Source organism: Aspergillus costaricaensis (assembly GCF_003184835.1).
Source record: "Aspergillus costaricaensis CBS 115574 unplaced genomic scaffold BO79scaffold_6, whole genome shotgun sequence".
NCBI lineage: Eukaryota > Fungi > Ascomycota > Eurotiomycetes > Eurotiales > Aspergillaceae > Aspergillus > Aspergillus costaricensis.
The window spans coordinates 19,332-34,568 of NW_020291806.1; the positions used below are offsets into that span (position 1 = coordinate 19,332).

The 15,237-nt window shown below is 47.8% G+C and overlaps 7 protein-coding genes across 7 annotated transcripts; 2 read left to right on the top strand and 5 right to left on the bottom strand.

Moving 5' to 3' along the window:
• Positions 1–759: 759 nt before the first annotated feature.
• BO79DRAFT_278175 (NADH:flavin oxidoreductase/NADH oxidase family protein) lies at positions 760–2,560 on the bottom strand (the record flags this gene model as incomplete). Its single annotated transcript, XM_025687873.1, has 7 exons — positions 760–801; positions 870–1,223; positions 1,304–1,540; positions 1,666–2,105; positions 2,159–2,264; positions 2,318–2,368; positions 2,495–2,560. The coding sequence occupies 7 exons, from the start codon at positions 2,558–2,560 to the stop codon at positions 760–762; spliced, it is 1,296 nt and encodes a 431-aa protein (XP_025542554.1).
• Positions 2,561–3,103: 543 nt separating this feature from the next.
• BO79DRAFT_167744 (NADP-dependent oxidoreductase) lies at positions 3,104–4,342 on the bottom strand (the record flags this gene model as incomplete). The annotated part of the gene is made up of 4 exons (XM_025679391.1): positions 3,104–3,582; positions 3,643–3,774; positions 3,829–4,115; positions 4,167–4,342. The coding sequence occupies 4 exons, from the start codon at positions 4,340–4,342 to the stop codon at positions 3,104–3,106; spliced, it is 1,074 nt and encodes a 357-aa protein (XP_025542555.1).
• A 677-nt stretch (positions 4,343–5,019) lies between these two features.
• Positions 5,020–6,057, bottom strand: BO79DRAFT_140580 (alpha/beta-hydrolase; the record flags this gene model as incomplete). The annotated part of the gene is made up of 1 exon (XM_025678226.1): positions 5,020–6,057. One exon carries the CDS (start codon positions 6,055–6,057, stop codon positions 5,020–5,022), a length of 1,038 nt encoding a protein of 345 aa, XP_025542556.1.
• A 265-nt stretch (positions 6,058–6,322) lies between these two features.
• Positions 6,323–7,612, top strand: BO79DRAFT_225556 (uncharacterized protein; the record flags this gene model as incomplete). Its single annotated transcript, XM_025683737.1, has 4 exons — positions 6,323–6,355; positions 6,408–6,576; positions 6,607–6,900; positions 6,978–7,612. 4 exons carry the CDS (start codon positions 6,323–6,325, stop codon positions 7,610–7,612), a joined length of 1,131 nt encoding a protein of 376 aa, XP_025542557.1.
• A 676-nt stretch (positions 7,613–8,288) lies between these two features.
• On the top strand, positions 8,289–10,334 carry BO79DRAFT_278189 (flavin-containing monooxygenase; the record flags this gene model as incomplete). Its single annotated transcript, XM_025687874.1, has 7 exons — positions 8,289–8,475; positions 8,534–8,935; positions 8,997–9,325; positions 9,381–9,718; positions 9,767–9,914; positions 9,982–10,086; positions 10,146–10,334. The coding sequence occupies 7 exons, from the start codon at positions 8,289–8,291 to the stop codon at positions 10,332–10,334; spliced, it is 1,698 nt and encodes a 565-aa protein (XP_025542558.1).
• Positions 10,335–10,407: 73 nt separating this feature from the next.
• BO79DRAFT_278192 (type 1 glutamine amidotransferase domain-containing protein) lies at positions 10,408–11,302 on the bottom strand. Its single transcript, XM_025687875.1, has one exon. The coding sequence runs from the start codon at positions 11,170–11,172 to the stop codon at positions 10,474–10,476; it is 699 nt and encodes a 232-aa protein (XP_025542559.1). The 5' UTR covers positions 11,173–11,302; the 3' UTR covers positions 10,408–10,473.
• Positions 11,303–11,659: 357 nt separating this feature from the next.
• On the bottom strand, positions 11,660–12,697 carry BO79DRAFT_214689 (MDR family NADP-dependent oxidoreductase; the record flags this gene model as incomplete). The annotated part of the gene is made up of 1 exon (XM_025683241.1): positions 11,660–12,697. One exon carries the CDS (start codon positions 12,695–12,697, stop codon positions 11,660–11,662), a length of 1,038 nt encoding a protein of 345 aa, XP_025542560.1.
• Between the last annotated feature and the right edge of the window lie 2,540 nt (positions 12,698–15,237).

Consider the following 15,237-nt stretch of genomic DNA (forward strand, 5'->3'; position numbering starts at 1 on the left):
CAATAATTATAATAACATTATGGGTATATCTCTAGACTCTAGTTTTAACACTCTATTTGACCGTCAGTTGGATACTTCAAATAATTATTTATTACTAATAGGCTGGCTCGGTGCATCATTTTTATATAGCCTTTTCCCCTATAACGCTATTAGCTAGTTACTCCATATTTAGTATCTTTTATACTGAAATATATCACATAAGCTTAGTCGGAGAGGTGTTAGTTCGATGTGAACTCTCACAAGTGTTCGAAGGAGACCTAGACAGCGCCCGGAATTCCGTTCAAAATAGCAAGGAAACATGAGAACCGCGGCCTACGAGACCTTTAAGGATTTGAAACGTGTCGAGGGGTCCTCTACAAGTAGCAGTCAGTGGTGTTTAATCTTGTCCAGGGTGCTTACGAAAGAACAGCATGAAGCTGTTTTATGCGGCGGTGGTGTCCTTCGGAAAGGCCCCCCTGCAATCTGAAAGGATGCGCTAAAGTTTTTGAAAGAATACTGTAAAAGCTGGGAGCTGTATAAAAATGCCTTCCCGGACGTTTGTCCCAAGAGGGGTACGCTATCTCTCCCGACACAATTGCCATTTTCCTGAGTTTGAGAGAGTTCCCAAGTATATTCAACATCTTAGATGAGAAGCTTTATTGGGCCTTGATAAACTATCTTTATATCCTCCGTATCTGCGTCAGAATTATCCCTTTACTTACAGGTGATTTCTAATTGCTTAAATACATCCGATAGTTATTTACGCAAAAGAATCAAAGCTCATGGCGCATACGGAAGTAAGCCCGTAGCTATACGCTGGATCTGGTCCCGGAAATACCGCTTTGTTATATCAGCACTAATCCATCAACCATCGGCGGATGTAAACTTACCGTCTCTGCCCCTCCACCTAACATGCGCATCTTGAGTAGGCTCACCAAGAAAATAACTTGCACTTTGGAGAATACCACCCGCGCTTCTTGATCCGTGTACATATCGTCCATCATGAGTCGCGGGAAATCTGGCTTCAGCACTGCTGGACGGCCGATGCCGACCAGGTCGCATGCGCCGCTGTTCAGCGCGCCCTCGATTCCTTTCCGGGTCCGGAATCCTCCAGTGAGAAGGAGAATCAGGTCTGGGAACTGCTTTCTTGTATGTCTTGCAAAGTCTAGGAAGAAGGCTTCGCGGGATTCGGTACTTTGGCTTTTGCCGCGGCTGGATTCGTCGCGGACACCGCGGCCCATCATCTGTTTTTGTTAACCCTATTAGTGGGTTGATCTATATTTTCTAGAACTGGATTATTGTTTATCATTCTGTGGATGCGTACAGTTGGGTCTTCGTATGATCCACCAGATATTTCAAGGAAATCGATACCGGCGTCTGCGAAAAGACGAATTTGAGTCATTGTGTCTTCACATTCTGATGTGTTAAGATCAGCGGAGTTCAACTTGATCCCGATGCAAAAGTTTGCAGGAACGGCATTTCGAATTTGTTGGATGATCTCGAGGACAATACGCGCTCGCCGCTCTGCGCTGCCGCCATATTCATCTTGACGGATGTTGCTCTGTTCGAGTAAGCACACATATTAAGGAAACTGTAGTTCATCCGTGGGTATATCATGCTTACTCGGGGTGAGAGAAATTGCGCTATATCCAGTATCAGTCAACTGTGTACGCACGCTCATAATACCAGCATAAACTGAAGAAAGTAAAGCTTACACAAAAGGTAACCATGCGCCGCGTGAATCTCGATTCCAGAAAAGCCACAATGAGCGAGAATGCGAGCACATGTTACAAACTGGGCAGTCACGCAGTCTATTTCAGAGCGCGACATTGCCTTTGGGACCCCGAAAATAAGATCCCTGATAGCATTCGCGACCCAACCACTTCCTACATCAAGTGGCACTTCGCTTGGAGCTATCGTTCTTTCGAAGAAGCCTCGTTCTCCGGCCCCTCTCGGTGACTGCCGGCCTGGATGACATATTTGAGCGATGGCAGGGGTGCCGTGCTTTTGACAGCTTTCTGCGTATCGCCTCCATGTATCCATTGACTGGTGATCATTTTCATGAGACTCACTCGTGGCTAGATCGCCGTTGCCTCCTAGGTGACGAACATCGACCTGTACGTTTCCTTCTATGGTGTTAGATTTTAAGCCGAATTATTTCGGGGTCGTTGAATTGTACCAGTGAGAAGAGCACCCCATCCGCCGTTTGCCCATTCGCCGTAGACTCGAGATATCCTTGGGCCTGGTAGGTGGCTTCCTTCTGCTAGTCCTTCGGCCATAGCAGCCTGGACAAGGGTATTAGTTACTATAGAATCCGTAGAGTGGTCATCCGCGGTACCTTCACTAAGCGATTAGGAAAAACCAACCCACATGGTAGCCTAAGGGGTTCCTTGATAGCTGTGCTCATCCTCGAAAAACTATGTTTTGTCAATATTTATTGGATTGATTTCCCGTCCCATCCAGGCAAGCGATCCAAAATATAGTCAGTGTTGGTATTGATTCTCTCGATCTGAACCTTAGAGAGAGAAAGAAAACTGGAAAGCCTAGGATCTAAGGTACTGCCGAGGTATTCGTCGGCCATGATTATCAATTTGCTTCTGCTTTTCGGGTTCCTATCCAAACCTCATATGGCTGTGACGGATAATACGAGATTCATGCTGAGAAGATCCACTTTGGAGTGCGGACCCACCCAAGGCTTGTCAGTTATCAATTTATCACGGACATCGGACCAACAATCCATCCGCCACAAAGTTCGATGGCGCCATAAGTGGAGACTGAACTGCATCATTAGCTGAACCCTATTTTTCCCATGCTACTCCTTCTTTCCGCATGGCAGTTTTGCTCGGTCTTTATATCTTTTTTATTTCATGAAATTATGGCCGTATTTGTGCAATGGCAATAGAGCGGATTGAGCACACATTGTCGTTCTATACTACCTGAAGAAGGGAGCAAATTTTCTTCTTATTCTTCTACACAGGGTGGGTATCCTTGTATTTTGGTATGCGTCAATTGACTTTATGAAATGTAATTAGCTGGTGTCCCAATGAGATCCTGCAAGAATTTCAAAAAATTGTAGTAGAATTAGCCTGACAGAAGAACTTCCTAATTATACAGCGAAATTATATTAATCAAACACAATCACAGACTTGCCAACGCCTCCCTTCCCATCATACACTACTTGACAAGCATCCCGGACTGCCTTAATATCATTAAAACTTGCTTTCGTTCCCACAACCGTTTTCAACTTCCCGGCCTCCACCCATCCCCGAATTGAATTTAAATCAGCCGCATTTGGTTCCAAGAAGATGGATGCGTATTTGACCCCATAACGAGATGCACGAGCTACTCGGATTCGATCCATCACGTTCAGTGCAATCCGGAGAGGGAAGGGGACTGTTGCTTTATCGTTCTTGTCGGGCGACCGGCGCATAACGCTTGAATTTTGAAGAACGTCTCCAGAGGTCAATATAGAGACTGTAATAATGGCTCCTTTCGGTCGAACTAGACTCAGATATTCCATTGCACTACCCGTCGTGTCGAAGATGAAATCGACAGATCCCTTGGGGATGACTTCCTTAGGATCGGACTTTCTGTAGTCAATGACTGAAAACATTTGTGAGTCTTCTGGTAATATCAATCAGACCAGGGTCAGTGTCTACTTACTCTCGTCTACTATCCCCTCTCCCAACAGCTCTTTCACCTTGGGAACCTTCTGGGTGGAAACCGTAGTAATCACCTTGCCGGCTTTGAAGATATTTTTTGCGAGCTGGCATGCGAAAATGCCAGTTCCACCAACTGTGTCAAGGTTAATTAAGTATTTAGCCTGTGATAACCGAATAGGGACCTTACGACCAGCGGGTATGAAAACCGTCTTACCCGCGAGATCGCCTTCGTAGCCACGCAGCGCCTGCAGGGATGTCATGGCCGCTAATGGAACTGACGCGGCGTCTTCCATAGACAAATTCTTCGGCTTCAATGCGACAAAGTCTTCAGTCGATCGGGCGAGCTCGCTCCATGATCCGCGGTGGCATTCTGGTAATCGCACGAAGACCTCGTCACCGGCCTGAAACCGTGTTACCTGAGATCCAATGTTGACCACCGTGCCGGCACAGTCGTAGCCAATTTTATACGGAAAGCTGCTCATAGAAGTTAGACCAGAAAAATTGTCATGGCGATTAAGTTCGTACCTATCCTTCAGAACCATTTTCGTTGCCCCCGAGGCTTTCTTCACATCTATCGGGTTGATGCTGGCGGCATGAACCTTGATCAAGATGTCGGTGGGCTTCTCCACGACCAGCGAGGGCACATCGCCCAGCTGGTATTGGCCGGGCGCCGTATGTTCTGTAATGTAGACAGAACGCATCTTGGTTGGTAGCAGGAGAGCGAATTGCTTTGAGTCCAAACGTGTTAAGGAATGGAATGCCTGTTAAGTAAGTCAGGAAGTGGCGGTGCATCAGCCAATCGTGCCGAAAGCTTATTTGAGTCGGCGTTTTAATCTGCCCGACGGAAGCGGAGGTTAAGTTACGTTGGACCCTTTTCTTAGTCATAGGTATTGATCCCAGGAAATTCGTTTCCGAATACAAGCATTTTCACCCGATTCTCTAGCCCACCCAGCAGGCCGTGTCTGTCATCAGATGTAACTCACTGTTCGAGAATACAACGCAATCATACTCGCGACCAGCAGACAGGTGTAGTAACAAAAATGGAGAAACTTGACCCTCACTACTCCTACGAAAGACATGGATGAACGACCTCGCTCAAGCCGTTGCTTTTCTAGATTCGCTTAATCTCGCACACGGCGACCTACAACCCGAAACCATTTACTTGATCGCGATTGATTAAAACTGACAGATTTTGAAGCATGCATCGCCCCGATTTGCCTTGTCTATAACGTTCTAGAATACTAAAGAGCAATTGCTCTGCTTAGAGATTATAGGCGATTTATCGCATCTGTAGTAAGTATACGCGTCAAGTAAAATTTGTGATCAAAAAGGCAAGCAAAAGTCCAACAAAACCACCCAACCAGTAGGAAAAACCTACCTACAGTTTATTCACATTTCTTAACACCTCCTCCATCTCGTCCGCTGCCTTCTCATAGACTCTTGACCGAAGCGTTTTCTCATGCTCCGTCTTACCCAAATGGTCCCAATAGTGCGGCACATTCTCGACCACTTCACACTCAACATGCTTTCCCGCGGCTTCGAATTGAGCAGCCGCCGCTTTCCCTTCCGCCAACAAGGGGTCTAAGCCAGCAAGTTTGACATATATGTGATTCGGCAACGCCCTGCTCATCATCTCCAACGGGGCTAGTCCTGGCGAAATCCAGATCTGGCTTTTATCGATTGTATCGGGCAAGTTCCAGAAATACGCGCGGTCAAAGATATCGCCTATCAATTTGGACGAGGAGGCGGGTTTCTTTTTCAAAGCCATAAATGCCGGGTTCGATGCTGCGCGCTGAGCACGGGTTTTCGTGAGGTCCATAGGCGGGTAGAATGCTGTTATGGCTTTGACAGTGCCTAGCGAGGCGCGATCAATCTGCGGATGTTCATGCTGGGCGAGAGCCTGCGCAAGCCAGTATTGAGACGCGAACGCCATCTGCCCACCGACGCTGAACCCCGTGATGAACGTGCGGTGTTTGTCGACTCCCATTGCTGTAGCATTCTTCCAGATGTAGAGCATGGCGTCCACGCAATCAAGTAAAGGTACCGGGTAGGCGTGCTCTGGCGCGAGGCGGTAGTTGACAGCTACCACGACGGCTCTACCGCGCTGCGTGACTGTCTCGATGAAGCGTTCGTCATGGCGCGCGTGGCCTACGCACCATCCGCCTCCGTGTAGTACGATCACTACAGGGTAGGGGGCTTCTCCTTTCTCCGTGGAGGACTGGTTGTATCCGGGAGGGTGGTAGATGTGTAGGTCGAAATTGCCCGGGGAGGCGGACAGGGTGGAGGGGATGGATATTTGGGAGGTCGGGGTAATTGTTGAAACTGGATGTCTTTTGCGATCTAGCCAGGCTAGAAGTCGAGTTAGCCATCGAAGGATGCGTAGTTTGGTGTGGAATGCGAGGGATTCGAATGCCATTGCGGTGGGAGGTTTGTTCTTTGTTTCCTTGGTTTAGGTGGGGGGGGGGGAATAGAGTAGAATGTCTGTATCAGGTTCGGATGGCTAGATTTATCGTCCATACTACGTACCTACGCCCACCACATGGGAACAGTAAGCATCTTGTACCGAGATAGAGATCCGAGAAATGCAGGTGATTGCAATAGAACTAGTTGGTCCACCTACTTAGGGGTGAAGAGCAGTCGGGCGAACAATCTCTCCGCCCACAGACCCACTACCGGTATCCATGGGGCTTGTCAAGCCGGAACTAAATTCATCAGTAATGTAATGCCACTGCAGAACTTTAATCTTCTTGCAATGCTTTAACCAAGCCTACTTCACATGAAGCTATCACCGTGGCCGGACTGGTGAATATCAGTCAACCTGTAGTATCTCATACACCAAACACCGAGAGTCCAGAGAATATGGTATCCCTTGAAGCTGTCCGCGCTCACAACAGCAATTTAGAAGATCTCGGCACGGGACTCGTTGCTGTATTTGGTGCGTTCAACCCCTCTTGAGACGCTGTAGCTGATGTTCCAGTCGGTGGTACGAGTGGAATTGGACTCTACGCTGCGCGTGAATTCGTCCGCCATACTTTATCTCCGACAGTCTATCTAGTTGGTCGCAACGAGATTCGCGCAACAGAGATCATTGACGACTTGAAGTCGCTGAATCTGAGCTCCCAGATTAGATTTCTCAAAGCGGACGTATCGCTATTGAAGGAGGTGGACTCGACATGTGCCGTGATTCGAAGCCAGGTCAACCATGTCAACGTGTTATTCCTCAGCTGCGGTATTTTTACGCTCAACCGTAGTAGAGAAGGTGGGTCTGAGAATCGAGTCGTCCCTAGACCTTAAATAGTTACCTTCACAATCTAATCTAATTCGCCATACATACAGACACTGCGGAAGGCCTCGACAAAAAGCTCAGTCTCCATTACTACGCTCGCATGCGCTTCATCCACAACCTAATGCCGCAGTTGACCCGCGCCAGCTGTATCCTTGGTTCTGAGGGTAGTCGTAACCTCTCCCGGGTTATATCCGTTCTAGGCGGTGGCCACGAAACAGAGCTATATCTAGACGATCTCGACCTGCAGAACCACTACGGGGTCGAGAATTGCGATATCCACGCAACAACCATGACATCCTTAACGGTCGAAGAGTTTGCGTCGCGGTATCCGTCGACGATATTTATCCACACGTATCCTGGGATTGTGAATTCGGGGATCTCTCGCGAATCGGGCCGATTCGTAGGCTGCATTGTCAAGGCCGTGATGTTTCTAGGTCGGCCGTGGATGTTGTCGGAGAAGGAGAGCGGCGAGCGGAGTCTTTTTGCGGCAACGAGTAGAGAGATCTCTACGTCTGCGAAGAGTACCACTGGAGATGGCAAAAGGAATGCTATGATACTGAACTGGGACGGGTCTGAGGTGGGCAATCGAAGGCTCCTCGAAGAGTATCGGAAAAAGGGTGTTGGTGATATGGTGTGGAAGCATACGGAGGAGATTTTTCTGAAGGTTTCCAAGGTTCCTTCTTGAAACTATGGACATCGGTAAGCGAAAGGTGCTGGTAAAGAGTATTTCATAGTCAATATTTGACAGGCACTGCCTGCTAGGTGGCCTAGAAAATCGGTCAGAAACGTTTCGTATTCTCTATCTACGAGTCCTGCGGTGGGCTCAGATTTTCAGTCGCCCAGTGTGGGTTATCTGATGCACTGGCTACATGCAACCTAGCGCCGCAGCCATACAACCGAGCTCGAACAATATTTGAATTACTGTCATAACGGTCAGGCAGGATGACGTGCACCCGAGATATGCAGAAATGCACGTTGCAGGGAATTATAGCTGTAATTGCAACTACATGCATACAATTACCGCTCGATATACAGGATGTGGCAAATCTCGGACGATTTGGGCTTAGATTATCAGCCCCTGAAGGCAAATTGTTCTCGGTCCTCGGTGATAATGCGAATTATGCGGATTATGCTTTCTACGGTCCCAGCCGGGGCGGCGGGATAACATTGCTCCCGTTGGGTATGTTCGGTTCGATATTCGTCCGAAGCAGCCAGACATAATCATCACTGGAAGGTATAACCCTACTGCCGAGGCAACTTTCTACACTTCTGGGCTCCCGAAACGCTTGCGATTGGATAATATATAACAATGGGACTCAATACAAGCATCTTCAATCACCAGATCGGATGGTTACCCAAATATGCCAGACGCAAGTCCTATCCACGCTAGCTCTCTTCCCTCTTACAGCCAAGTCGCTTGCATTGGGGCCGGAGCAAGTGGCATTGCGCTGGGAGCCACGCTGAAAAGATGGTATGGCTTAGAGGACATCCAATACTTCGAGCGCCAGGTCGACTGTGGTGGAACGTGGCATATCAATACCTACCCCGGTACGAGAATGATTATTTCTCAACCCGCTTCCGCCGTGACGATACTGATTGTTCGTAGGTTGTGCATGCGATGTGCCTAGTGCCTTATACAGCTTCTCATTTGCGCCGAACGCTCGCTGGAGCAAGCTGATGCCCTCGCAGAAAGAGATCAAGTCATATCAGGATGGCGTTGTTGCCGATTATGGACTGAGACAGAAAATGAATTTCTGCACAGAGGTCAAACAGTGTATATGGCGTGAAGATGCATCGCGATGGCTTCTGTTGCTGCGGAACGTCGATACTGGGGCAGAATGGGCACACGAATGCCAGGTCCTTTTTTCCGCTACAGGTCACTTTGCGCAGCCGCGATCGTGCAATTTCCCTGGATCTTCATCATTCGAAGGTGCCATGTTCCATTCGGCGCAATGGGACCACAGCGTCAGTCTAAAGGGCAAGAGGGTCGTGGTTATTGGAAATGGATGTGAGCTGCACTAAAACTGCTTTACCGGGGGTCTTCTCTCATTTTCCTTACGTCAATGTAGGCACCGCAGCGCAGATTGTACCTGCTCTCGTCAAGCAGACGAAGCATTTGACGCAGATTATTCGATCCCAACACTGGATCTTCCCTGCGACCAATTTCACCTACCCCAAGGTTTTGCAGTGGATCTTCCAGTACGTTCCTTTCGCAATGAAACTCCATCGATTGCATATTTTCCTGCTGGCTGAGAATGGCTTTCGCCTGTTTCCAATGACAGCTCGTGCCGCAAGGCTACGACAGAAGCGCAGAAGGGAGGTCGAAAAATATATGAGAGATACCGCGCCAGCCAAGTACAACGATATCCTGATTCCGGACTTCGAGGTTGGATGCAAGGTGCGTTAGACTCGATGAAGCTGCAAGACCTAGACACTGACATTGATTTTATTAGCGACGAATTTTCAATGACGGATATCTCGAATCCCTTCACAGTGCCAATCTTGATCTCACAACGGCCAAAATTCTTGAGATCGTTCCAGAAGGCGTGCGAACTTCCGACGGAGTCATTCCTGCCGACGTCATTGTCTTAGCAACGGGTTTCGAAACAAACCAATTCACGCCCTTCATGGACATCATGGGCCGCGATAGAAGCCTGAATGACCACTGGAAGAGATATGATGGGCCCGAAGCTTATAATAGCTCTGCCATGAGTGGCTTCCCAAACTTCTTCATGCTATTCGGGCCCAACGCAGGGACTGGCCATACTTCGGCATTGATGGCTGCAGAAAAGTAAGCGCACTGATTCGCGGACTTGATTACCAACTAATAACACTGAAGCTCCGTCAACTACGCACTCCGTGTCCTTAAGCCAGTCTTCGATAAACGAGCAGACGCCGTCGAGCTTTCTCCGACTGCGGAAGACGAGTATTCCAAGGCGGTTCAAGGTGCCTTACAAAAGCGAGTTTGGAATGCTGGTTGTCAATCAGTAAGTTGCTTTCTCTTCCATCATCGTGTGTTCACGGGACTTACAGTATATCTAACTCTGTGTTAAGTGGTATATAAATGAGAAGAATTGGAATGCGATGGCTTATCCTTGGACTCAAGCCTATTTCTGGTACAGGAGTTTATTTCCAATCAAATCCCATTGGATTAAGAAGGTACGTTATACGTCTCAATATTTACCGGTGGAAAGGACCACAAATTAATGCTTTTCTAGACACGGCCAGGTGGCGCAAAGTCCGGGACCAGCATATATTGGCTGAGCTTGCCGTTTATGCTTGGGTTGGGCGTCTCCTTGGCCTACAAGGAGATACTTTTGGCTGCTGTCCCCAGGAGCCTGGAATTTGGCAACAAGATACTCTCGTTCATTCATGGATGTGCATCTGATATGCTATCCAGACATTAGAGTGGAAGATGGGCTGTTGTCTGTGTTGAGAACTTGGATCATTCAGTATAGAATTTGAAAATAGATTATTATATTAGAATTGTTTCAAGTCCCAGTTGTGTGGTGGTTTTCCACCACCGAGATACATTACGCCTGCTAGTCACGACCCACTTAGAACCTTAACTACCTTTTTCGCCGTCTCCTTCGCCGACCCAGGGTTCTGCCCCGTCACCAAGTTACCGTCGTTCACAGCATAGGAGATAAATGGCAGTGTCGCCTTCATATAGCGGGCACCGCGCTTCTTCAGCTCTTCCTCCACATTGTAGGGCACCAGCTTATTCACGCGCGCCAGCAATTCCTCCCTCCACGAGAACCCCGTCAACTTGCGCCCAGCCACCAAGTACGACCCGTCAGAAAGCGTGGTGTTCAATAGGCCGCAGCATCCATGACACACCGAGGCCACGACCCCGCCGCGCTCGAAAATCTCCCGCGTGATGCGCTGTAGGCCTTCGCTGTCTTTGAAATCGTACATCACCCCGTGGCCCCCCGTGAAGTAGATCGCGTCGAAATCGGCCGACTTGATTTGCTCGGGGCTGAATGTGTTCTGGAGCAACACCATCCGTTCCACGTCCGCTTGCCACGTTTTCGCTGTCCTGTCGACATTAGGAAACTTCAGAGACCGAGGCTCAAGGGGGCAGTGGCCGCCCGCTGGGCTGACGATGGTTTGTGTATATCCGCTCGCCTCGAAGACATCCCATGCGTGTGTGAGCTCAGTCAACCACAGACCTGTTGGGTGGGATGGATCGTCGTAGTGCCCGACGTTGGTGACGACGTGTAAGATACGCTTGGGTCTTGACATTCCTTATGATGTAGAAAACTGTGTGTAGGAATTGTGTTTACGGAGGTGAAGACGTTGGAGACTGAAACAGATCTTTTTATATTCAAGATTAAGGGTGTGAAGGTTCGAAGGGTTATACAGTATATTCATGACACCATGACGTCCTTTGGTTTGGATCCACGGAACAGTATTAGTCGAACCACAGAAACCTTGTTTTATGGGTCGAAGTCGGGGGAATAACTCCCCGACCGGCGGATCCTCTTCTTCGCGTCTCCACTTCAGATAGTTGGCTCGTCTTTTGCTGGACGAGTTTGTTCCTAAGGGGAGCTCTGGGACTTCACGGAATCCAGAAATGGTCGACTGAACCAAGCCACTTCAGTAACTAAGTAAAGCATGGGCCATTGACTGTAGAGTGATTTTTTAATTCTATTTCATATCGGAACTTGTGTAGTTACTACCTACAGAGCCCCATACAGAACTCCATGATCTATCGATTTGATCCCTTTACTCAAAACTTCAACAAGGCCTTCCCCTTGTTCTTGCCCTCGAAGATCCCCATCAGCCCCTCCGCAGCGTTCTCAACGCCAACAGTTTCATGGAAGAGACACTTGATCGAGCCGTCCTTGATCCATCTCTGCACATTCGCCTGATGCTCCATGAAATATGCAGGACCGAACTCAGCATCCGCCACAATAAAGCCCTGCATGTACAAGCGCTTCGTGATCACGGCATGGATATTCTTAACCAGGTACGGCTCCCCACTGACGTCCGAAATCATTCCACACGCCACCACGCGTCCAAAATCATTTAAGGCATCAAGCGCCGCCTCAAGATGGTCGCCGCCGACATTGTCATAGTAGATGTTGATGCCTTCTGGCGCCAGCCGTGCCAACGCCTCGCGGGGCTTCTCGCGTTTGTAGTTGAACCCTGCGTCAAAGCCTAGCTCGTTCAGGATATACGCGAGCTTTTCATGGGACCCAACACTCCCGATCACTCGGAGGCCTTCGCGCTTGGCCAGCTGTCCTACAAGCTGTCCCACGGCTCCACTTGCCGCAGAGACGAATATCGTCTCGCCGCGCTTGGGCTTCCCGATCTTGTACAGTGACGAGTAGGCCGTAAGTCCGGGCATTCCTAGCGGGCCTAGGAACACGCGCACGTCTTCTAACCCGAGGGGATTCTCCAGGGGCCGCACGCGGCTGATGGATGTCTCCTCGACGGCGACGTATTCCTGGATAGGTAGTTCTCCGAAAACAAGCTGGCCCTCTTGGTAGGCTGGGTTGTTAGTCTTGAGAACCTTGCCGATGGCGAAGGTGTCAACGGGCGTGCCGAGCTTGTATGCTGGTACATATGATTTTCGTTCGGCGCCGCGCATGCGGCCTCGCATGTAGGGGTCGAAACTTGCGTAGAGGGACTGCACCAGGATGCCATTGGCTGGGGCGCTGTTGAGGTCGCACTGAGTGACTGGCTCGGTGGCGAGGTCTTCTCCTGGGACTGGGAGGGAGCCAGTAGGGACTTTTTTGAAGATTAGGGCTCTGTTAAGAGACATTGTCGTCGGTTGTGGATGTAGGACTTTAGAAAAGAGAAGGGTAGATCTCGGTTCTTGAGAGAGAGGGATCGCTCACGAGCTGATATCAAATAGTTGGGGAGATTTTGAGACAACCACCGAGTGCATTTGCTGGTCAGTCGCTTGTATTATATACTACAGATCTGTTTCTATTGTGCTGGCATTGGAGGACCATAATAAACGGAGATACGTTAAGGGAATATCCACATTCTAACGTGGAGACATTCATGCGTCGGATGAATTTAAAATACCTCGCCGTCGGGCAAGTCTCATGGGTGCTTGGGTATTGGGTTCATACTTGGGGAGTTGACGAAATTAGGGCCGATACAAAGTGGAGATTGTTAACCTTGGGGCGTTGGTGGAACTACCTGGTAACGGATAGTTTGTTGCTCCGAACATCGAATAACAGGTAGACGCCACCGGAAACTTTGCCTTTGCCGGCAATAATAACTGATTATCCGTTCCATAAAATTATACCCACATAATCTCAGTACCGACTGTGACGGAGGAACGAGGACACGAAAGCTGTTTACACGAAAGCTGTTTCTTAACACCTCTCGTCACCCTTTGAAATCAACATTTTAGGACAGCTGCGGTTTCTGACTGTCTTCTTTGAATACAAGGCCAACGGTTAAGATTTTCCAATGAATTTGTCTGGTGTATGATTTGGCCGTTCATAATAGCTAAAAGAGCAGAAAATAGTTGAGTACGCGGGCAGCAAACCAACAGACCAGAATGATAGTTTGGCAAGACGCTTTTACTCCTATACACCAAAGCTTTCTAGTAATCTTATTGGCGCAGAAATATGTCCTACATTGATCTAGGAAAGCTCGCAACTTTACGTCGTAGATGTGCTGAGATTATGCTTCGCGTCTTGATAAGGAAAGTGACATCTCACCGCAAGTCTGAAGAGTTAGTATCCTCTCCCACTTGATTCGGTTATAGGTAAAAATAGCTTTAGCGGGGCTGATGTTCATTGCATTGGACATGTTTCTACTGCGGTACACTGGACGCATTACTGTGCGAGTCCAGTCGCCATGAAAAGAACTAGTACGCTTCCAGCTAGTTATATGAATTCTTCAGGGAGATAGTATATAATGCTTAGCATATTCTCAAAGTCTACTCAAGTATAATACCTTTAGTTGTCTTTTCTCCCAATGCCCGGCTACAGTAATTGGGATCTGCATTAATAAATGCCTCCACTGGATCTAACTACAAGCATATTGTAGCCGGCCACTCGAACAATTAAAGGAGTGACTAAAGTATACATTAAGGCTGACAGGTACGGCTTGAAAACTCGCGATAACTCACACTAGATGCATTTCAAGGGTAGCTTAAGTTGAAGTATCGAATCTCGGTGTCATTATACCGGCGACTCTCGCGTCGTGTGCAAAGCAGGGCCATGCTGCTCCACAGGATCCATTGTAGATACCTTATCTGCATTGCACCACATTATCAGAGGACTTAGAATATTGTTACGTCATATATTCTTTGTAGAAGCCTTGAATATAAATCTGAAGACTAGGAGACAGAAACTTATTGACCAAAAAGGGTTCAGGTTGCTGGATACACTTTTACTAGCAGAATCTAACATCTCATCTGTGCTAGATCATGGCTTCAGCGCCCACGAATGTGGCATTATGGTGTGTGTGCCTTGACGGCTACAAAGGATTTCCTTCTAAAGGCGGCAGACTAATATTCTTACCATCGCCCTTTGTCATTTCTATAGCCTCCAAGTCAATCCCATGCAACAGGCGTATCTGATTGACGGTATCTCTGTTAGCTTATATGTAATCCTCCAATGCGTTCAACATGCGGGGATCAAAGATGGTAGTGATGGGCTATAATCGACCACTAGATGCTCACTCATATTAATAGCACATCCCCGTATTGCTACTTTGCATTGACTGATTTGTTATAAACATTGGCCCCGCAGCTTCTACAGAAAAAGATCATATAGTGTGCGTAGCGAACCAATATTCCTGTATCATATAGCCCACTTATCTCAGTAATTAATGATATATTAGGTAGAACGAAGCATTAATCACTGCAAGGATGTTATAAAAGCTGACTCATACTGTAAGTAATTCTGTTTCTTGAATTTCCATATCATCTGCAAAAGCCAGCAAGCTGCCTGCAATGTGACAATAGCTGCCTCTATAGGTTTTTGGTTTAGTAACTAATTCTTTTCGAGAAATATCCTTATTCCATGGAGATGGACAATTATATGCTTACTGGGTTCGCCTTGTACCAATATACATACAATCACAAGAGATTACAGTCAATTGCGACAGCGGGGACGGAAACCTTGCGGAGAAGCGTACAGCCCTGCAATGAGAGCTAAATAATTAAATATAGAAATAAAAATTATATTATTATATTTCTCATGCAAAGCTTTATTAAATAATATTATTTATAAATTTATCAGACATCATCTGACCATTGTCCCGTTATGAAGATTTCCCTACTAGATTATTGATTTCCATAATAAAACTATTTATTCTGAATTTCTGATACATTTA

Excerpts from the sequence above, each read along its gene's own strand:
- BO79DRAFT_278192 (XM_025687875.1), bottom strand. The coding sequence starts at position 11,172 with ATGTCAAGACCCAAGCGTATCTTACACGTCGTCACCAACGTCGGGCAC.